The sequence below is a fragment of the Simochromis diagramma genome, unplaced genomic scaffold, assembly GCF_900408965.1.
Source record: "Simochromis diagramma unplaced genomic scaffold, fSimDia1.1 OVJJ01000483.1, whole genome shotgun sequence".
NCBI classification, from domain to species: Eukaryota; Metazoa; Chordata; class Actinopteri; order Cichliformes; family Cichlidae; genus Simochromis; species Simochromis diagramma.
The window spans coordinates 7,256,666-7,279,957 of record NW_024386835.1 but is presented as its reverse complement, the minus strand read 5'-3'; the positions used below and the strand labels follow the sequence as shown (position 1 = coordinate 7,279,957).

The following is a 23,292-nucleotide window of genomic DNA, read 5'->3' as shown; positions in this document are numbered from 1 at the left end:
AAGCTGGAGTTATTCTGTCGTTACGCTGCACAGCTGCCTCTTCTTCGCTCATTCTCTCCCCTCCCTCTCCTGTTGCTACTTCAATCATGAAACTGATCAATGATCAGCTGATCGGCTTTTCTGTCACAAGTCCCGTCTCTCTTGTTTGTTTATCTCCCACTTTGTGCCAATAAGAAGAAACCAGCGGATCTCTCTCTCATATTCTCATTTAAAATGTCTAGCTTTTAATAGAAAGAAAATGTACTTTATTGATCCCCGTGGGGAAATTCCTCTCTGCATTTAACCCATTCATTCAGTGAAGCAGTGGGCAGCCACTGGGCGCCCAGGGAGCAGTGTGTAGGGATGGTACCTTGCTCAGGGGTACCTCAGGGTAGCTGTTCAGGAGAATCGAACCCCCGACCTTCCGATCATGGGGCCACCTCTACATACACAAGACAGTGTACATCACTGTCACAACAGCCTTTGTTTTCATTCAAAGGCTTTATGGCTTTTCCTATAATACCTGGTGGGCCGGTCTCTAGTCAAAATGCCCGGGCCGATTTTTTGTCCCAGTCCAGCCCTGACTTAAATTGATATTTAATCTTTCCATAGCCATACGTCAAATAAGCATTGCGATAATATAGCAACCACTCAACATTGTTATTCTATAACCTGGCTGTGACTGTTTATTAAAATACTCATTTTGTGTAGTTTAAATCAACAGATTTTGTGTTCGCTTGCCTGCCGTTGTGCCATGCATCCGAGTGACGTCAGACAGGAACCAGTGGAGGGGAGGTTGACAAATCAAGATGGCGACCTACGCTGAAGCAGGAAAGAGGTTTCAGTATAAATAAAACCGAATCGGAGATTAGCTTAAATTGGAGTGGCAGCGCTATAAAGCGTCGTTTGGATTTTGAAAGAACAAGACGGAGCAGATACTGGTGAGAGCGGCATGTTCTTTTCTGTGAGCTCGGTTTAATGTCAGGGGCGGTGGCAGCACAGGCAGCAGCCTGTCCTGTCCGGCCACATAACAAACAGGCCACTGGCGAAGCTAAGCTTATTAGCATGAATAGTGGTTTACATATTCGCCTAACGTCCGACGGTTATATGGTTCGAGTCGAGGTGGAGACACGCATCCCTTTTGGGATGCGTCAGAAAGGGCATCTAGTGTCTGCCAAATCAAAATATGCGGATCTTCCGTCGTGGCGACCCCGTGTAAATAAGGGAGCCGCCGAAAGAAGGTTTAATGTCATTCCACCAAGATAGTTAGCCACTATCTAGTGGTGACTGTCAGCGAGTTAAATAATTTGGCTTTTAGAGTCCTAAAATGTCAAGTAAACTACTGCTATATCCGACGCTGGCTTGTTTAACTATCACCGTCACTGTGAAACTGTTAGTGCGCTGAGCTGGAAGTACCCTAAGAGTGTAGACTGGCTTAGCTTGAAGCTAAGGCTATCATAACTTTAGTGCCACTAGCTTACGAATATATTGTACTTGGGGGAATATTTTATGACACATACGTGTAAGATGGGACTATTGCAATAGTCTGGTTTAACTCATCGCTGTCTGAAAATGTGTTTTCGACTATTATCGCGGTGCTTTCGTTCTCGTTTTAACTTCGCAGTTAAGTTACTCAAACTTATTTACCTTCATGAGTCAGCCACCTCTGTCTGCGATATTATAAATGACTATAATCGTGTGATTTATAATATCTAATATGTTTTAACTCTAATCGTGGTTTGAAGCAGAAACATTATACCAGAGCCAGAAGGAAATCGTTATAAGATCATTTGTGAAAGTAGATAGAGGACCAATTGACTCGGTGTTTTGTTATATAACGTTATCACCAACTACTACACCCTAGCAATTATTGTGGCGCTACTAAGCTAACGTCTTCGTACTTAAGACATCTGATAAAATAGATGCACCCCAATCACGAGATGTCTTGTGATCATGATTGATTTGTCTCAGTTGTTTGGAAGTGACACGGAACTAAAACATGTAAACATCTGTAGAGTTGGGTGTTCATTTTCATTTATTCAGGAAGTGCCAGGTAAATTATCCTAGTGTGTCAGTAAACCAGGTGATACAGTGTTTGTGTCCACTTTAGCCTGAGGAAATCTGAAATGCTCTTTCTTTTAAAACACAGAGCACTTCAAAGTTAATTAAATCGGCTTCAAAATATTTTCTGCTGGAAGCTGGTCTGCACACCAGCTCACAGATCAAAGTTCTCTGTTTCGCAGATTTGAAAACAGTAACGTCTGTGTTCATAATGTCAGGCATTGTTGCACAGCATTACCAAATAAAGGATTATATAACTTGAAGATACTGGGCAACATAATGCACAAAGGCAAATGAAGCTATTTCCAATTTAAAAGGAATTGCACTACAATATGAAGGCATGTTATTTCTCTTGTGCTTTAATTAGACATGTCAAATAGGCATTTCTCAAAACAACATACTTTAGTGCAAATATCCCATATTAGACAAAATATTACATCTGTTGGCAAACTGGTGGAAGAAAGGCTGTGGGAGTCTACTTTGTGCTGGTTTCATAGTGGCACAACATTTTAAAATATGGTAGCCTATAGCTTATAACCCTTTGCTCTCTTTTATCACTAAATTTTTTTTAAAAATCACGGTACTCTCACTGGCCACTAACCAGCGTGCTTATTTCTGTTTTCAGACTCTAAATGGCTGCAAGGAAGTCTGGCTCAGATGCATACAACAATGGCAAGGACTTATTTTTAGTACTTTGTTGTCTTACTGTTAGCTCTGTTGGTGCCTTTATCTGCAGTGTGCTTTCTGTAAAGTATACTTACTTTCTCCTTGTTTTTTAATGTGCACAGGACCCATCAGCTATCTTGATGATGTTCCCTTCAAGATAAATGATAAATTCCGTTGTCCAGCCAAAGTGGGTCTGCCTGTTGGTTTCTCTTTGCCAGACTTCGGCTCTGCATTGGCGAACACAAAGGTGGGTTTTTTCCCACAGATGTTAGCTGTGGCATAAATGCAGCTCTGCACATCATTTTTGGTAGTTGAAGATGAGATACGAGGAAATCATTTGTGTTACTGTTATTCTCAGTTTATTACAGTAAATATTTTCTCTTTTACTTTGTGTCCTGTTCACCCCTTAACACCTATCATTCTTCTTTTCCACAGTATGACTTTTCTCTCGAGAAACGTAGTGTGCGCTGGGGGGCAGAACTGGCTGAGGCCAGAGCGGCAGAAGCCAGAGCAGAAGAGGCTGCAGCCAAGCAGGAGGCAGAGAGCAGGAAGCATTTGGCCAAGGCCCAGGAGGTTGATGGTGGTGGAGGGAAGAAACCCCAGTCTGCTGCAGAGGACCAGGACCTTCCACCACCAGCGCTGAACCCTGTTCTTGCAGGGCTGAGCCATAATGCCATCCTCACTCCACTGCCTGCTCCAAGCTTTGACCACCGGAACACCCAACCCAGCACTCCTCAGCTACACAGCCTCAATTTAGCTGATTTTGAGCGGGAAGAAGATCCCTTTGACAAGCTGGAACTCAAAACTTTAGACGATAAGGAGGAACTGAGAAACATCCTCCAGAGTCAGCCTCAACCTCAAGCTCAACCTCAGCCTCAGCATCCTCCTTCTGTTTCCCCACCAGAGATTTCTCAGCTAGGGCCAACATCACGTGGAAACAGCCCATCCCCACCCAGCATCAACACCAGCCTCTCATCCAAACCAGGCTTTGCCCACAAACCCAACGGGTTGGTTGCCTTGCTAGACATGGACAGAGTTGGGCATCCTGGAAGAGCAGCATTTGACACAGACGATCGCCCTTGTAACATTCGCTCTCTGACTTTCCCCAAGCTCTCTGATTCTGGTGACCCAGAACCACTGAGATACACTCCTCTCCCCACCACCGTTCCTGCTCCCCGACAGAACCTGCCCAATGGCAGCCCACCAACCATGCCCAAGGCCCAGGTTATTGTTCCTCCTGAGCTAGCCAGCCACACCAAGAGTGGTACACCAAAGCCTGTGAGTATAATTCAGTGTATACATTGAACACTTCAGCTGCAACTTCCACTATAATAATGAAACTTGGTTAACCAGGCAAGAGCGTACACAAGTGTTGTGAGCACGCTGCAGAGCTCTACTCTGCAACAGTGAAACTATGCAAGTCTCCTATTTATTTTTATGCAAGGTGAAGTCTATTTTTTCCTTTTTAAAAAAATAAAATAAAATAATAATATGGCTCTATGGGAAATTCTTTTTGCTTTAGGTGTATTAAATAGTCTACCATGCACTTTAGATGTTAACTTATCATGTTACAGAATTTCAATGCTTCTGTGCCATATTAAAAAAAAACAAAAAAAAAACCTGCAGAATTAAAAATTTAAAAAATGCCCAAACTTTGCTTTGTCTTTGGTCCCAAAACCGTACACTGCGTGCGGGCTGACTGTGCAAGTAGAAAACATACATTTCCCTTCATGAAGACTCGACATGTTTGATACATAAAAATATTAAAAGTACATATCAAGGGATGGTTAAAAACAGTTCTTTGAGCTGTATTGATATTCATGCTTTTGCCCCCACCGCCATTAGGCCATTCCAGGGTCAGGATCTGCTGGTCTACCGTGTGGTGGAGCCCTCCTCAGCATGACTCCCAGCGAGCGTCAGTGTGTGGAGACGCTTGTGGGCATGGGCTACTCTTATGAAGGCGTCCTGCGGGCCATGCAAAGACAAGGGCAGAACGTGGAGCAGGTGTGACTCCCTCCTACTCCAACGTGCACAAATTTGGATTCATAACCTATTTGCTGCCTGATGCTTAGCACTTTGTTTTGTCTATATGTTTTTGTCAGTGTGCACATGCATTAAAATAAATGTTTTGTGAAAAGTTAAGGCAATAGATCAGGTTGTGTAGAGCTAGTATGAAATACTTAAAACAATGATACAATGTTTGTCCATGGTTAGATGATTATGAAAATTATGAGTAAATGTGGTATAAGTGATCTACATTGACCTGGTGAAGTTTGAGTAATGAAGTAGAATTGTGACTCAGTAATGTGAGATGATAGGCTCACAGAGCAGGAATTACAGAGTAAGAACTTTAATATGATGTTATTTCGGTTCACTGTAAAACCTTACAAAACCTATTAGTACCACATTGCTATTAAAGTTGTCTTTTATGTGCGTATTTGAATTAGTTTTTGTTTTACTTCACACATAATAAACATTTACTTATTGTCTGTCCAAGGTACTGGACTATCTGTTTGTCCACGGTCGTCTGTGTGAACGTGGCTTTGATGAAAGTGCAGTGGAGGAATGTTTAGAGATGTACCAGTGCTCAGAAGAAAAGGTTTGTACGACCAAATATACATCTCAAAAAGATGAGGAAAAACTGTCAGTGGACCTGAGAGGCTAAAAAGGTTTAAGAATACAATAAGAACAACAACAATGTAATTTCAACATATTTTTCACTCTTCCTAGGCATTGCAGTTTCTTGAGCTGATGTCAAGATTTGGTGAAATGGGATTTGAGCGGGATACCATCAAAGAGGTGCTGCTAGTCCACAACAACGATCAGGACAAGGCTTTGGAGGACCTGATGGCTCGTGCCACGGCTAGCTGAGCCTAGCCAGTCGGCTAACCAAAGCTCTACCCAGGGCATGCCTCCCACTACCACCCAACAGCCCCTTTCCTTCCACCCGCCCTATCATACCATGCCCTGTCCTTGCCTTGGCTGTGGAAGGGACTGCTGGGAGACTGTTGTATTTCTCTCTGTGCTAAACCGCATTGTGTGTCAGCACTTCTTAATAACTGTGCCTAGAGTGGAGGAGGTTAAACTGTAACCATGCTTCTTGAGGGTGTTCCAGGATTTGGTACTGCTAGGATATTCGTGAATAGGAGGAATAACTGAGCTGTGGCAGTTGATGCCATTCTGATTTGCTTCCACTTGGAAGTGTTTATCTGACTGCAGGCAAAAAACAAAACTAAACGCAAAGCCGAATAAGGAGGAGCTGGTTACAAACTCTGGGTTCATCCACGAATGACCAGTTTGAACTTTAGAATCTCTAAAAAAATAACCTGCCATCTTCCACTGCTCACAGCAGACCTAGTAGACAGTGGAGGGGATAGGTGGGCTTGTGGACGCTTTCTTCAAACAGAACAGTTTTACATTAACAAATAAAAACAAAAGAGGGGGGAAAAGCACAGACAGAGAACTGACTCGCAAGGAGTGACCTCTGTGCTGGTGTGCCCGCACCTGTTTCTGTTCTACTTTATGCTTTCACTCATTCTTGTTGGTTTTTACAGTTCATTTTGGGCACTTTTCATGTTGGTTTCAAATTCAGTTTCTTTGCTTTCTGTTTTAGGAATTGCATTAATAGATCATTTGTCATCATAAGTATGAACACAAGAGTACTACTGCCCCATTGTGCTCTTTGACCTGCACTGGAAAGCCTGCTTGAAGGAGTAGGAGAGGTGTAAGAAATTGAGAAATATCCCATGATGTATTGGCACCGATGTGTCACATACCGCACGGGCACACACCTTTCATAATTATCAACTTATTTAAAATAGAACACTGACACTTTGATTTAAAAATAAAGAGGTTGATATAATAATGTAAGATATGTTAACTTGCAAAAGTGATGGTTTTAACTTTCACTGGAAAACGGGGGGGGGGGTTAAAGAAAGACAGAGAAATGTGAGGGCTGCTTTTGCAGCCACGTCACAGTGCAATAGAGTCATTTCATATTGTTTGACTTTTGACTTGGCACTTTGAGCCTCAAGTGATTTTTGGGAGAGGAGAAATGGTCTGCTGGCCTTGCTGGAAATTTTACCGGAAAAGCTTCGATTTTAGTGATTTCTGTCATTCACACACTGTTTTTTTTGTTTGTTTGTTTGCTTTTTGGATTTCATACCACAAACGCAAACAATACTTTTTCTTGGTTCACTGTTTTTTCCCTACGAGTAAGATATGTGTTCATTCAGATTTTAGTTTGGTCGACATCTCCATAGTCTTAAACGGAACATTTAAATGAAAAAGTCGAAAACATTTTCCATGATGTCAATTGGGTTGAAATTGTTTAAAAGAATTCCTGTTTTATCTTTTATACACGTGGTAATGGACCTGCTGAGTTCGGTATTAAAAAAGTGTGTCTGGTTTGATGGGGATTGTGAAAGGCATGGTAACAATTAAGGGCTTAATGTAAGCAAAGGGTGACTCAGAGAACTGAAACTTTACTCGGACTAGCTCAAATGAGAGGAGACCACTTCTAACCATCAGTCTGTTTGGTTTGTTTTTTTGGTTTATTTTGCCAATAGGGAAATTATTTTACTAAGATATTAGTGACAAATGTCTGAAAAATACACGGTACCATTCAAACAACAAAGATGAACACGTTTGCAGTAAATTCCCAAAGTGTTGGGGTGGTTAAAACTTTGCATTATTGGTTTCAGCAAGGCGTCACGTCATCATCCAGCCTTTCGAAACTGAAATGTCAACAAGTAAGTTTCAGTTTTTTATTTTTAACTTTTAATTGCCTTCCTTTCTATTTACCAAGCTAAAGAAGACATACAAACACACAAGTGGTATTATAGTGTCCGTACTTGACTTTCGCGTGGCTTTGTTAATTATAGGTAAAGCTGGTGTCCACTTGCCTCTTCTCTGTCAGCCCCACACCCTGGAGAGATTATAGAGAAAAATCTAATCTGAACTTCCAATTGACCTTTTCTTTCATTCTAACATCGGAGTTGTGCAAGGATGAAGCGCAACTGGTTTCTCATTTAGGCGATCATATTTAAGCATTTATATATTTAAATCTCCATCAATGATCAGTCTCCATCTAATGAACATTGAAATATTTTAATATTATAATAAATGGTGGGTAAGTGTCTTTCCCAAAGTCCTACAATGTGATTCAGAAAATGTTCAGTTTCCTCATTATCATTTGGAAATGATTAAATGTGCACATCCTTTGAGTGGTGAGATGGCTTTTTTTCTTTTTTTTTCTTTTTCTCAGGTTAGGAAACATGTCTATATTTATTTTCTCTCTGTTTAGAGGAAGAGACAGAGTAAATACAGAGAATTGGTATTGTCACTAGCAACTGGAAACATCCAACTCTGACGCCTAGTCAGCAGAGTATACAACAGCAGAGAGGCCAAACGTATCCTGCCTGCATTTATCAAGGTATAAAAACGGACAAGACTAGAGTCCTGTTCAATGAGTTAAAGTGCTTATCAGCTTTGTGATTCCATACTTGGGTGCTCATGCCAACAATAAGTCAACTTCGGAAAAATCCAGTAAGCCGCCTGTAATGGTGAATTGTCTGCTTCTGTACAGTGCCTTTTAACATTGTACAGCTCCTTTTGGGGCTCTACAAAGGGCTTTACATTCACACACTCGCACACATATAGGGTGTTTGTCCACCAACAGGAGCAACTCGGGGGTTGATTTCTTTCCCAGGGATGCGTTGGCATTTGAAGGGTAGATAGCCAACTCCAACTGGAGAACAATCCACCCTACACCACTGTCTCTGTCATAAGAATGTGTAAAATGTTTAGAAATACCATCTGTGAGTAAACAGAATATGTTTCAACAAACTATTAATAGCTATTTCAACCAAATTAAATAGTTATAGATATCAGCTCTATATTATTGAACATAATAATTGAACATATATTGAATATAAATTTCAATCAATGTTAAAATACCCATATTAAAAACAACAACGAAAATACAGTAGTAATCTAGTGTGTCAAACGACAGCTCTGACGTCACACGATCGGGTCAATGGTACCACGCAGTTTAACGTGAACGAGCACGTTTGACGTTCACGTACGACCTTGTTTTTGTTGATGTTTAATTTCAGTGCGGCTGCGCGCTGCCTTCGCCGTTCCCGCTGACGCGACCTGACAAGGAAAAAGAGCAAGCTACTAGCTCGGCAGTGAATAGTTTACACGGACTGAGTGTAGAGATTTTTGAGAGGCGAGCAAGTACGCTATCTGAGGACGTTCGGGGATAATTTTGGTTTGCGATTTAACGAACCTCACCCGTATGTGATCGCCTTTCCTCGTCGCTGGACGCTGCCTTTGAGGGCCAAGGAACAAAATAGACATCGCCATTATATGATCCAGTGTCCAGCGTCACTTTTACCCTCCATGTGGGTGAGGGAACTGTGTGTGTCAGATTATGGCGAGGAAAACAGTTAGCAGGAAAAGGAAGGCAGGAGAGCCCAAGGACCAACAACAGGTAGGCGGAAACCGGTGCGGGTCCATATTAGCTAGCTAAACTGTTATGTTGGGATGCTAATTAGCAGTGAGTTAGCCAGATTTAGCTGATATAAGATGTTATGACAGATTTTTACTTACATTATAACATTTAACAGCTTCGCTATATGGGAAAAGCATGCAACAAACAGTAACAATTCTGTATTGTTTAAAATAACATAATATATTTCGATTTGAAAGTACCCGCTTATATTAACATATCGTTAGCCAACGGCAGTCCGTTGTCAATCTGACAGCTAATGTTAGCCACGTTATTTGTGTTATTATTCTCTTTATCAGATTTGGCTGGATACTGCTGGAAGTCCTTTTCTCTAATATTGCCGTCTCTCGTCACCTTCCGATCAAAAATAAAAGCAGATTTGATCTTATAAATATCTGAGTAGTGTTATCAGGCATAGATAGCTATACAGCTAACGCTAGCTGAAACGTTAACTGTTAAGCTGACTAGCCATTTCCCGTATGTACGGACTAACCGTAGATTGGTTGCGTCCACGCCCCGAATTGGACGTTTGTCGACAAATGAAATACCGTATCGAGTAGGCATGCCAAAATAGCCAGTACTGAGTCCAGCACATCAGAAAAATACGTGTTTGACCTGAACCAGAACGTGTGAGACTGGTCACAGTAATCACGACCTGCTTCTAGTGCACCTCTCAGGCCCATGGAGCCACCGTCATCGGTAGATTTGAGTCAGATTGTCAGAATAGTTTTCCAGCATTGAACAAAACCGGCAAAATGTTCAAACAGTACAAGAAAGAACGACAAAAACAACATGGCACAATGGCTTCCTTTGACATACAAAGTCATAAATACTGAGTGTTTTTCTTCCATTGTTCAAGACCTGTGATCCGGCTTATAATTGGTTTGCTTAGTGTGAGAGAATTATTAATCAACATTTGTAATTGTATTGGATGGAAAATGAGATGTTTTTTTTTTTTTAGTAGTCTGATTTGCCACTAGTGTGTACTTAATAGCAGTGAGAATGATGTCCTGGGGACCCTGTGCCTCTATATGTTTACATATTAGCCCATATTCAGGATCTGAAATGCCCCAAAGCTATTGCACACAGTATGAGTCCGATTCTGTTTCTGTTTATTTAACATTTTAAGCACTGAGGTTGTAAACTGTAAAATGTGGATAGAGCTTTAATCATATGACCAGAGTTTAGTATTCATTGGCCAGGAAAGCCACTAATTGTTGCAAAAGTTAAATGAATGTATTAATGGACAAACATCACACAAACATGACTTGATCAAAACCCTTTTGGAAAAATGTTTATCATCAGTGATATTACAGTTTGTCATTAGACCCCACAAAAACCCTGTTCAAATGTAAATGCTCTGATAATTCTCTCAAGTCTCTGTGTACAAGCTGTGTCCACAGTCATGTGGGAGATAGATGGGTATGGCTCAGCATGAATAAGCTGAGACGTTGAAATAGGCACGAAGAAGTCTGAAATTCACATACACTCAAATCTCATTTGTTTTGTGTTGGTAATAGTAATCTCTTCATTTTTATGAATCAATCTCCAAAATTGCACATTCGACGTAATAACTAAGACATTTTGTTTTTCCGCAAATAATCCTAGGATTTTATTTCCCTCTCTTTTCACAGCTGGGTTGGTGTCAGGCGCCACACAAGCGAAGCCGTGTTTCTTGTTCTTCACGTCATGCCCAGCAGTGGTGGTGCAGTCGGCGCTCTGTGGTATGTGCTCTGCGGGGGCGGGAGTTCAGACCTCAACAACAGCATGAGTTGCGGCTCCAGAGGAGCCTGCGTGGCTTTGCAGCCGGCAGGCTCCCCGGCATTCTTAAGGAGAGGGAGTTTTCTCTCGGGCGGCTCAACAAAGTGTTTGCCTCACAGTGGCTCAATCATCGGCAGGTGGTGTGTGGGACAAAATGCAACACGGTAAGATGCCCTTTTTATTTGTGATCTGTATTAGCTAGTTAGGCTTTTCCATATGTTATAATAATGTTTGCCAGAAATCCCACTTAATCAGTAGGTTTACATGATCTCATTTAATTTCATTATAAAGAGATAAAGATCGATCTTAAATCAGCTCTAAATCAAGTAAACATTCTTGAGTGAGCTTAGTCAGAATTTTTTCAATTGTCCTCACACATTTTTGGCCAACTAGCTGTATTTTCTTCATATACTTTCAGCTTTTTGTAGTTGATGTACTGACAGGACAGATCACACGCATTCCCATGCTGAAAGACAGGGAGTGTCGTGATGGAGGCTCTGGGGAGGTGGGTCCAGTGGTGCCTGGTCGCAATTATCACTTAACAGAAATCGCCCATACCCGGTTGGACCAGCAAGGCTGTGGGATCCACGCTATTGAACTCAACCCCTCGAGGACACTGCTTGCCACAGGAGGAGACAATCCTAACAGCCTGGCCATCTACCAACTCCCTACACTAGACCCTGTTTGTGTTGGCGATGTAAGTAGTTTGAACTTTTTGGTTGTTTCCTGACATTTGGTTATTGATAATAGTGATTAATCCACTTTTCCTGCTTTAGAAATGATATCAAACTTTCCATGTACCAGACAACATTTATTAAACAGTTCTAGGGATTTTAGGCATTCAAAATCGTTGGGATGCTTTAATTCCACTTATTCAGTAGTATAATGAGTAGTCATTGTAATGACAGTAATGCTGTTTTCCTTCTCCATGTCTGCTCCACTTTGCATGGTACCCTCTCCACACAAATAGAGTGAAGTCACTGTAAAATAAAAGGTTCATTGGAAACACATAATTGCATTAAGCTTCCCTTTTAAATCCAGCGTTTTGTAATACCACTCTGCTCATTCGTACTCGTTTCCAAGATTGCAGAGGTGCGATCACGTAGTGTCTTTTGAGATGTCAATAAATCAAGTAGGTCTGGGATTGTGTTGACAGATGGTTTTCTGTGTTGATTGGCAGGCATGTCATAGCAGTCATTAAGCTACAGATGTAGATTCTAAAGAAATGGTGAGGAAAATGGTTAGAACTTTAATGGACATTTTTGTTTTGGCCATTAAAACTATATAGAGTTAAGTGTTACAATGTCTGAATGAATGAATATAGTCTAATGAAGTGACAAGTCTGTCTGATCATCATATCTTTTTAAAACATGAAGCCAACATAACATGTTACAACTTATGTAAGACCAAAACAATTTACTGATTAAATACTTCATATACAGGCAGTTGTATGTAGAGGAATGTATAGTGAGCTATTTAACAAAATGAAAAATATATCTTGTCACTACACTTAGGGCTGCTCGATTATGGCAAAAATGATAATCACGATTATTTTCACTGAAATTGAGATCACGATTATTTGACAATATTTATTTAACCCTTTAAGACCTACTATAGAACCAAGTCCACCAGAGCTTATATTATTATTTTTTTTTACATGCTGTAGTGCCATTTGTGGGAGCATTTCAAGTTGCTGTACATCAATACAACTGTTATAGCCCATATTTTAATAATATGTATGCATTAAGTCCATAGTAATTACATAAATTGCAAAAAAGTGCAATAAACTAAAAAAAATTTGAAAATCGCTTTTGTTTTGTTTACATATATTTCTACTTGGAGAAATTTAAGAGGTTTATCCCTCAAAACTTTAAATACAATAAAGTTGCAAAAAATAGTTTCCCACCACAGGAAATTTATTTTGAGTGTCTTCATAGTTTTATTTTGGAGATACTGCAATTTTTATATACTGCAGGAAAAACAAAAAACAATCCTATGATGCAAATTTGCAAAGAAAACAGCATGTGCATCATTTCACTGTGGGAAGTGTTACGAACAGCTGATAGGAACGGCAAAGCGTGTTTCTGGAATATTATGTTTTTGTTGCTGCAAGCGCTTTTTATGCAATTTTTGCAAAGCTATATGTGGAACGAAACCGTGACCGAGGACAAGCTGATGGCATAAGATGTAAGTACAACTCCTCCGGTTTCATATGCAAAACAAATTATTGCGCTAGCTTACACGGTTCAGGTTCTACAGGGATTTAAAAATAGTTACGCAAAACGGAGCGTGCTGCTCTGACCGGCTTTAAAGGGTTAACAATGACTTTAAAAAAATAATATAAAATGGTGTGCAACACCACTGAAGTTTTTTTTTTTTTTTTTTTTTTTAAACTCTCTTTTCAACCAACGGCAGTCACTCTCCAAATAACTTCTGCTTAGCTTTCCGAGCTTCCCTCGGGTCCTCTTAATCAGCGGTCTCCAACCTTTTTTGCGCCACGGACCGGTTTATGCCCGACAATATTTTCACGGACCGGCCTTTAAGGTGTCGCGGATAAATGAGGGAGGGGCTAATAATCGGCTCAGTCATTTTTAATGATCGTTGAAAGCCCAGATCGTAATCGTGATTAAAATTCGATTAATTGAGCAGCCCTAACTACACTGATCATTGTCTCTTCGTTGTTATTTGCAGCACAATTATCATGTCTGCTGCACAATTGCTGTTGTCAGTTTGTCATGTTTCCTTTGGCACAGTGACTGATGGTATGCAGTGCCAGGATACTGACAACTAGTAATGTGCTACTTTTTGTGAAGCACTGCTAGGTTGGGTCCCGTTTTTGCTTTCAGAACTGCTTTATTTCTTTGAGGCACGAGTTCAACTATGTGCTAGAAATATTCCTTACAGATCCTTGCTGTGCATATTGACATGATGCGAATCTGCTGATCCACCACATCCCGAAGGTGGTGCTCTATTGGATTGAGATCTGATGACTGTGGCTCCACAGTCACCAGATCTCAATCCGTTTTAGTACAGTGAACTCATTGTTATGTTTAAGAAACCAGTGTGAGATGATTTGAGCTTTGGGGCATGGCACATTATTCTGCTGGAAGCAGCCATCAGCTGATGGGCACACTGTGGTCATAAAAGGTCAGCAACAATACTCTTATAGGATGTTGCATTTAAACAATGCTTAATTGGTACTAAGGGGCCCAAAGAGTGGCAAAAAAATATTCAACACCACAATAATACGATCACCAGCACCCGAAAGCATTCATACAAGGCTGGATGGTTCATGCTTGTTCTTTACTAGAAAATTCTCATTTTTCGAGACAAGGCAATGTTTTATTTGTTTGTTTCTTCTTCTTCAAATTTCTTTTGTCTAATCAGGTTGAAGCAGTGTGGCGATTTTCTTTTGTTATTGTTTTTAGATCATTCTCAGTAAACCCCAGAGCTGGTTTTGTGGGAAAATCCCAGTAGATCAACAGTTTCTGAACTACTCGGGCGATTGTGGCTCAAGAGTTGGGAGTTCGCCTTGTAATCGGAAGGTTGGCGGTTCGAGCCCCGGCTTGGACAATCTCAGTCGTTGTGTCCTTGGGCAAGACACTTCACCTGTTGCCTACTGGTGGTGGTCAGAGGGCCCGGTGGCGCCAGTGTCCGGCAGCCTCGCCTCTGTCAGTGCGCCCCAGGGTGGCTGTGGCTACAATGTAGCTTGCCATCACCAGTGTGTGAATGTGTGTGTGAATGGGTGGATGACTGGATATGTAAAGCGCTTTGGGGTCCTTAGGGACTAGTAAAGCACTATATAAATACAGGCCCATTTACCTTTTTTTTTTTTACTCAGCCTAGGCAGCCAACAACCATGCCGTGTTCAAAGTCACTGAAATCACCTTTCATTTCATACTCTGTTTGATCGTTAGCAGATCGTCTTGACCATGTCTGCATGACTTGATTAGAGGTTGATTAGATATTTGTCTTAACAAGCAGTTAAACAGGTGTAGTGGTGGCCAAGTGAGCGTAGTGTACTCACATTACTTTTAGAAGGCACTGTAAAAATGTTGAACTCAATAAATAGTTCACTATACACTGATTAGTAAGTAATTTTAAGTGTGTATTTGAATGCTAACAGCCTGTGCCTGAATATTGTGACATGCTAACTGTGAGCTTTTCACTTCAGACCTTGCAGGTTTCCTAAGGTTCTCTTTCCTTCAGGCACAGAAGAATGAAATGCTGAAATAATGTTTTGCTAATACTGTAGCAGTATTTATTTGGAAATCCAGCCTGAAACGTACAAGCTTGTATATCTTTGACATTGTAGCTGTTTGTTTTTTGTTTTGTTTTTTCAGGACGGTCACAATGACTGGATATTCTCAATAGCATGGATCAGTGACAACATGGCAGTTTCTGGTGAGTTAGCACGATTCACATTGGAGGGAACATGGCTATTAATCAGTTTACTCTGTGTGACGTGACAGGTAGGGGAATACTGTGTGTGTGTGTGTGTGTGTGTGTGTGTGTGTGTGTGTGTGTGTGTGTGTGTGTGTGTGTGGTAGGTCGGTCAGTAGTCTAGGCAATAATAGACCCTGTGCATGAGAAAATGCTAACTTCCTGTTTTAAGACCGGATGTAGGGTTGTACATTTCCAGTAGCTTTATTTTGCAGTCAATTGCTACTGCGAAGGTGGACTCAAAAGTCATGTCTAAAATACAAAAATGGAAAGATTACGTTAAGTTACAAAGAGCAGTGGGTGGGAACGCTCACCATTGCTGTGTCATAAAAAATCAAATGATCAATTTTGATGTTTGAAGAGCGTAGATCGATTGTTTGTTTACATCACTCAACACAAGCAGAACTGCATTACTGCATGCAGAAGACACATCGTCCACACTCAGAAGCACAGTATAGTGACAGTTCTTATGATTTAAACAGGCAATGTCCAGCCAGATGTTTCCCCGTTATGTCGATATCAGTATACACCTACACAGCATGTCAACAAACCGTGAAAAAAAGCCAGAGGATATAAAAAAATACATGAATGATTGCAGGTAAGGGTCTCTATATGTTAGTATTTACGAAGGGTATGTTGTGACTTATCTTCACAATTACAGTGGTCCCTCGCTATAACGCGGTTCACCTTTTGCAGCCTCGCTGTTTCGCAGATTCTTTTAGTGCAATTTTGCACTGTATTTTATTTTATTTTTATTTTTTTTTTACCATACCGCGCACTGGATTATAAAGTGCATTAAGCTTAAATTAAGCAATGACGCTTAAAGTTAAATTCATTTGTTCTAAAATCTGTCATTATTATTTATAGAAAAACAAATAAACTGTATGTTTATTTCTCAAATAAATGTTTGGGACTGAAAACAGGTTTTGATCTTTGGTTTCATTCTATAATGGACTTTTTTTTTTTTTTTTTTTTTTTTTTTTACGAAGGTTTGAACTTTGAGAGTTTAAACAAGAGAGAAAAGTGTGAAACTGTTCATGCCTGTCTGAGAAAAGTGTATAAAGTGTGTAGTGACGGGTTTTACAGCCTTAAAACATCTAAAATAATTGTAAAAAATAAAGCTGGCTATTTCACCTATCGCTGGTTATTTTTAGAACGTAACACCCGCGATAAACGAAGGAACTCTATATACAAGTACTGAGAAATTTCAATCCCTTCTCTCTTTTGCTCTGAGGCGCAAGGGTAAAATATCGACAAGTCGATGAGCATCATCTACAGATATATTCGGTAAATGCCCAAGACATCTTGAGAAATGTAAATCGCCGCTTGATTCATCCATTTGGTTGACTTTTTTTGGAAAACCCGACCGTAAACAAGACGCGAATATCGGAAACGAAGCGCCCTACAGGAGTTTCCCCACCGGAAGTAGCATATGCTAAGGTGCACATAGTCTAGCTCTGTTTGTCTTAATCTGTAGGGTCCAGAGATGGCTCCATGGGACTGTGGGAGGTTACAGAAGAAGTAATGAGCCAGGCTGAGAGGAGTCAAAATGAGGAGACAGTGCCCTCCTATGCCCACATCTCCCACCGTGCCCTCAAGGACATCCCCAAGGAGTACACCAACCCATACAACTGTAAAGTCCGTGCTCTGGCCTTCAATAACAACCATAAAGTAAGACTCACCTACACGACTAATGTTGTGTGCAACAAAGTCTCCTTTTGGTGGATTTGCTCTTTGGGATGACAAAAGATTGGATGCACCAAACAACTTCTTTTCTTTGTGGACTTTAAGGTTATTTAGGTTAATAAATAAACTTGAATCTGAGGTTGAGTTTGTCAAATTGCATCTCAAAACAGTATCTAATGGCATCTAAAACAGTAAACAAATTTACCCATCGCTAAGTCAGGGTAGTCATTTATGAAAGGAAGACTGACAGCTCTTAGAATTCTGAAGCCTTCAGGAGTGTGTCAGTTTTTCTAGACCTAAGCCAATTATGACCTGCCCTTTCCTCTTGAATTTCCTCTTTTTCTTTTTTCCAGGAACTGGGTGCTGTTTCCTTGGATGGCTATTTCCACCTCTGGAAAGCTGAGCATAACTTGTGCAAGGTACAATACATAGATTGACAAATTATAGTTTTATGTATTGGTAATTCTTTTTCCAACAAAGTGCTAGTTATTTTTAATATGCGATCAAAATGATAAATCTAATAATGCTAGGATTTTGTAATTCAGTTTCTTCAGTGTTAACAGTCTGTGTTGGTTTCTCTAGATACTGTCCACCAAGCTGCCTCATTGCAAAGAAAATGTGTGCCTGGCATATGGACAGGACTGGTCAGTGTATGCTGTAGGCTCTCAAGCCCATGTTTCTTTTCTGGATCCACGGCAACCTACGCACAGCATCAAGTCAGTTAGTTCAAGAGAGAGAGGAAGTGGTAAGTCACCTGTTGGCTTTTGAAGTGAGCCAGTAATACAATCAAAGATTAGTTGAGCTATCTAAAACGCTGACTGAGGTTATTTATATGTTGCATGTTGTAGAACTAAGTGTGCTTTCAGTCAGGTTAGAAAATGTCATTCTGGCACTGTGAGTAGTAAAGTTGTGATTTAACATATTTTCCATATTGGTGGCAATAAATTTACAGTGGCGTGAACTTGATTTTATCAGCCTGTTTACTCAAAGTACTTGACAAACTATTTTTCATACATACATATTTCTACAACACTTCATTCTGTGCACTTATGCTACAGTAACACTTGGGGGAAAAAAAGAGGTTGGAGACCGCAGCATGACCAAAATTACTATGACCATGTGGAACAAACTCATCTGCAACGGCATCAAGTCTGTTGCTGTCTTGAAAGTGACTGTGGTGCATCAGGATGGAAATAAAATGGAACTAAGTGAAAGTGTGTGATGATCAGGTTGTGTTTCAATAGGCAGAAATCGTCCATCAGCATCTGTTGCTGTCTGCATACACAGAAATTCACTCTACAGTGGCTTGCAAAAGTATTCGGCCCCCTTGAACTTTCCCACATTTTGTCACATTACAGCCACAAACATGAATCAATTTTATTGGAATTCCACATGAAAGACCAATACAAAGTGGTGTACACGTGAGAAATGGAACGAAAATCATACATGATTCCAAACATTTTTTACAAATAAATAACTGCAAAGTGGGGTGTGCGTAATTATTCAGCCCCCTTTGGTCTGAGTGCAGTCAGTTGTCCATAGACATTGCCTGATGAGTGCTAATGACTAAATAGAGTGCACCTGTGTGTAATCTAATGTCAGTACAAATACAGCTGCTCTGTGACGGCCTCAGAGGTTGTCTAAGAGAATATTGGGAACAACAGCATGAAGTCCAAAGAACACACCAGACAGGTCAGGGATAAAGTTATTGAGAAATTTAAAGCAGGTTTAGGCTACAAAAAGATTTCCCAAGCCTTGAACATCCCACGGAACACTGTTCAAACAATCATTAAGAAATGGAAGGAGTATGGCACAACTGTAAACCTACCAAGAAAAGGCCGTCCACCTAAACTCACAGACCGAACAAGGAGAGCGCTGATCAGAAATGCAGCCAAGAGGCCCATGGTGACTCTGGACGAGCTGCAGAGATCTACAGCTCAGGTGGGGGAATCTGTCCATAGGACAACTATTAGTCGTGCACTGCACAAAGTTGGCCTTTATGGAAAAGTGGCAAGAAGAAAGCCATTGTTAACAGAAACCCATAAGAAGTCCCGTTTGCAGTTTGCCACAAGCCATGTGGGGGACACAGCAAACATGTGGAAGAAGGTGCTCTGGTCAGATGAGACCAGAATGGAACTTTTTGTCCAAAATGCAAAACGCTGTGTGTGGCGGAAAACTAACACTGCACATCAGTCTGAACACACCATCCCCACTGTCAAATATGGTGGTGGCAGCATCATGCTCTGGGGGTGCTTCTCTTCAGCAGGGACAGGGAAGCTGGTCAGAGTTGATGGGAAGATGGGTGGAGCCAAATACAGGGCAATCTTGGAAGAAAACCTCTTGGAGTCTGCAAAAGACTTGAGACTGGGGCGGAGGTTCACCTTCCAGCAGGACAATGACCCTAAACATAAAGCCAGGGCAACAAGGGAATGGTTTAAAACAAAACATATCCATGTGTTAGAATGGCCCAGTCAAAGTCCAGATCTAAATCCAATCCAGAATCTGTGGCAAGATCTGAAAACTGCTGTTCGCAAACGCTGTCCATCTAATCTGACTGAGCTGGAGCTGTTTTGCACAGAAGAATGGGAAAAGATTTCAGTCTCTGGATGTGCAAAGCTGGTAGAGACATACCCTAAAAGACTGGCAGCTGTAACTGCAGCAAAAGGTGGTTCTACAAAGTATTGACTCAGGGGGCTGAATAATTACGCACACCCCACTTTGCAGTTATTTATTTGTAAAAAATGTTTGGAATCATGTATGATTTTCGTTCCACTTCTCACGTGTACACCACTTTGTATTGGTCTTTCACTGTGGACTTCCAATAAAACTTGATTCCTGTTTGTGGCTGTAATGTGACAAAATGTGGGAAAGTTCAAGGGGGCCGAATACTTTTGCAAGCCACTGTATCTGCTAGCACTCAGAGGGGAGCCAGAACTTCAGATTTGAAACTGAAATTGATAAATTCCTCCACAAGTAATGACATATTTACTGTAATAATGCGCTTTAATCACAAAATGACAGTGCTCAGCAGCCTTGCCTTTATATATAAAGGTATCCCGAATACCACCAGTTAGCAACCAGTTGAGGTGAATCCCCTTTTACAAAGAGGCATGTCACAGATGAGTTGCGTTCAGTGATGCAGACTGACTCAGATTGATTGCAGTATGCTGGCAACCTGTCTGGGTTTATAAAATAGACGGCAGGTATTTGCAAACCTTGCAATTGAAAGAGGTGGCCAAAAGGGCAGAGGATGTTCCACACTCAGACTTGTTGGTCAATGCAACTAACACTAGTCTTCGACAGCGAGGGGAAAAAAAACTTTTTACTTTGCATTTTTACTTGCAGCCAATGTAGAATCACAAGTTAACCTACCATGCACATCTTTGGACTGTGTGTGTGAGATTGACCTGGTACCACTACCACTGGGGTGTGTTACTGGTTTCTCCTTTAAGTTAGTTTTCAACTGATGGCACAATATAAGTCACCTTCATACTTGCTTAGTATGAAGTTTAAATGATGATTGCCTTCCAATGTGTCAAACATATCCATAACAACTGTATTTTTCACCGTGATATAAAAGTTGTAACGTACTCTGTCTGGTTAGAAATGAAAGCAGGGTTCCAGAGGATTCAGACAGTTGGAAAGCTCAAACGGTGGGAGGGTAGATGTTGACTGTGTAGCTTTTCTTTCTGCCTGTGCAGGCATCCGTTCAGTGAGTTTCTATGAGCACATCGTGACTGTGGGTACTGGCCAAGGTTCTCTTCTCTTCTATGACATCCGGGCTCAGAGATTCCTGGAGAACCCTTTTAATCCAAACGGAGGGTATCGGAAGTGCCCTGGAGATGGCATCCTCAAGCTCACTACGGGAAAAGGCTGGCTGGTATGCAGTTTTGTTTTTTTTGTTTTTTCCAAATCAAGCAGTGAACTGTGGTCAGTCAAACTGTAGTTGGTGTACATGTGCAATGTCTTTGCCCACTTACCCTCTAATATTCCTTTCAGAATCACGATGAGACGTGGAGGAGTTACTTCTCAGACATTCATTCCTTCCCCAATGCAGTGTACACCCACTGCTATGACGACTCTGGTACCAAGCTGTTTGTAGCAGGTGGACCGCTCTGTTCCGGCCTGCACGGCAACTACGCAGGATTGTGGAGCTAGCCTCTTCTCCCCCATCACTTTGTCACTACATCTTCATCCAGATCTTTACTCATCCAGTCCCTCCATCCCTCTTCAACTTCCAACCTTCTCTGTTTTCGGTGTACCTTTTGTCACCCTGTTTTGCTCACACTTGGACTCAGGAGCATGATATTTTCTTCATTGTATCACGGCTTTCAGTATTATTGTTGTGTATATTTGTCCTCCATTCCACCGTTCTTTCTCCTTAAACGATTCCTTTGCACTTCAGCTACTTTTTTTTGGTTATTTGTTATTCTTTTGGGTTTTTTTAATATATATATATATATATATATATATATATATATATAAAAAAAATGTACAGACTATTACTAATTTTCAATTGCTGCAAGGTCTGCCACTGAGGACGTCAGAAGAGTTCTGGAAAACATTAAGAATAAAGTTCTCATCATCTAAAAGATTTACATTCAACCTGCAGGGATTAGGCTGTGGTCTTTTGCTGGTTTGTTTTTGTACATACAGATGGCATTTTACCACTTTCTCTGTGAAAAATGACCATGTCTTTAAACAGACAGCAATAAGAGAGGGTGAAGGGTTGGAGAGACTATTAATATAAATGGACTGAACTAGAGAACTGTTTGATGTCGGAACAGCCCACAACAATCACAAAGAACTTCTCCAGTCAGAAGTATAAAAGAAGGATCCAATCAAAGTGGGATTGCGTGTTCATCTTATCCTCGCTGAGATGATGTAAAGGAGATATGTTCAAGCTTGCTGAATGCAGTGTTGTTCTGTTAGGGGTAAAAAAAAAAAAGAAAAAAAAAAGGGCATATTAAATTTTTTTGGACTGTGTGATTAGACCAGCACATCCCTGCTGATATTCTGATTTGCTTTGTATTTATTTTTTCCTTTTTTTTTTTCCTTTTTTTTTTTTTTTTTTTTTATACCCCCCCCCCCCCCCTCCAATGTTTCCACTCCCTTTGATCAAAATTGTACAAATCCTAACGTGTAATCACTCTTGTGTTACTAGAGAGTTTACTCTAAGATTATAGGTTTTGGTAGCGAGTTAAATATCATCCAGTATGATGATTAATAGACAGAGGAGCCTTTAATGAGTGAACTCAAACCTCATGTGATTCTCGGGCTCCTCGAGGAACTGGGAAGAAGCTGTGTAGTAGCTCAGTTTGGTCTTCTCAGCCGTCCAGCTATGAGGATGCAAGGAAAGCTAATGAGAATTTGGGCTATACCCTGGAGTTAAATGCTGCAGGCACATACACTTGTTATCAGTTGTAAAACTTTTATTTCCTCTTATTTTTTTTTGTACTGAGGAGCGGGTGAATCTGCTCCTCTTCTTCTTCTTCTTTTGTTTGGTAGAGGCAGGGTAGGCTTGAGTTTAGTTTTTGCCTTCAAGTCTTTCTGTGAAAGACTGCCACAGGCAATCATAGTTTTCCTGTTCTACATGGAACTTTTCTCCAGTTTTCATGATAATGATTGACAAAAAACAAAAAAATCCTAATTACGACCAATTGAACAAATAACCAACACTTTTGAAGTGTATTTTATATATAAACGTGTATATGTATGTGTAAAATACATAAGGACAATTGCATACATTTTTATGTACGTGTCTGAGAAAGTGTGGATTGATGTGTCTACTTGGTGATGCCCCCCCCCCCCCCCCTTTTTTTTTTTTTTTTTTTTTAAATATATACACACACCTCATGAATGTTTTTACAAATGGCTGAATTTGAGGATATTGTAACATATAAACATTTCGGGAAAACAAGCTATTAAATCTTTAAAATGAATAAATAATAAAAAAAAATAGGATGTATATTGATGTAATGTGCTTTTGTGTTTTGGGGGGGTTGTACTTGACATAAGTACCCAGAGGATTTCCTCTTGACATAAAGGGTGCAGAAAGGTCACTTACTGCAGCAAAACAAGTTAAAGATAAAAACGATCAGAACTCATCATGAGATTTAGTGACAATATTTAGTAACTTGTTTGTGCCAGCACAAAACGCAAAAAGGATAACTTGTGATAGA

The 23,292-nt window shown here is 40.6% G+C and overlaps 2 protein-coding genes across 3 annotated transcripts; both read left to right on the top strand.

The window, feature by feature from the left end:
* The first annotated feature begins 744 nt into the window (after positions 1–744).
* ubap1 (ubiquitin associated protein 1) lies at positions 745–7,936 on the top strand. Its single transcript, XM_040029125.1, has 7 exons — positions 745–920; positions 2,666–2,712; positions 2,829–2,953; positions 3,142–3,984; positions 4,552–4,710; positions 5,204–5,305; positions 5,437–7,936. Exons 2-7 carry the CDS (start codon positions 2,673–2,675, stop codon positions 5,575–5,577), a joined length of 1,410 nt encoding a protein of 469 aa, XP_039885059.1. The 5' UTR covers positions 745–920; positions 2,666–2,672; the 3' UTR covers positions 5,578–7,936.
* Positions 7,937–8,801: 865 nt separating this feature from the next.
* Positions 8,802–22,746, top strand: dcaf12 (DDB1 and CUL4 associated factor 12). Of its 2 annotated transcripts, none has more exons than XM_040029123.1 (9): positions 8,802–9,202; positions 10,855–11,145; positions 11,400–11,678; positions 15,325–15,385; positions 16,902–17,095; positions 17,464–17,529; positions 17,693–17,855; positions 20,791–20,990; positions 21,110–22,746. In XM_040029123.1, exons 1-9 carry the CDS (start codon positions 9,143–9,145, stop codon positions 21,266–21,268), a joined length of 1,473 nt encoding a protein of 490 aa, XP_039885057.1. In that variant the 5' UTR covers positions 8,802–9,142; the 3' UTR covers positions 21,269–22,746. The 2 variants fall into 2 exon arrangements, with proteins under 2 accessions (XP_039885057.1, XP_039885058.1); XM_040029124.1 differs by having other exon boundaries at positions 8,807–9,202; positions 20,812–20,990.
* The last annotated feature ends 546 nt before the right edge of the window (positions 22,747–23,292 follow it).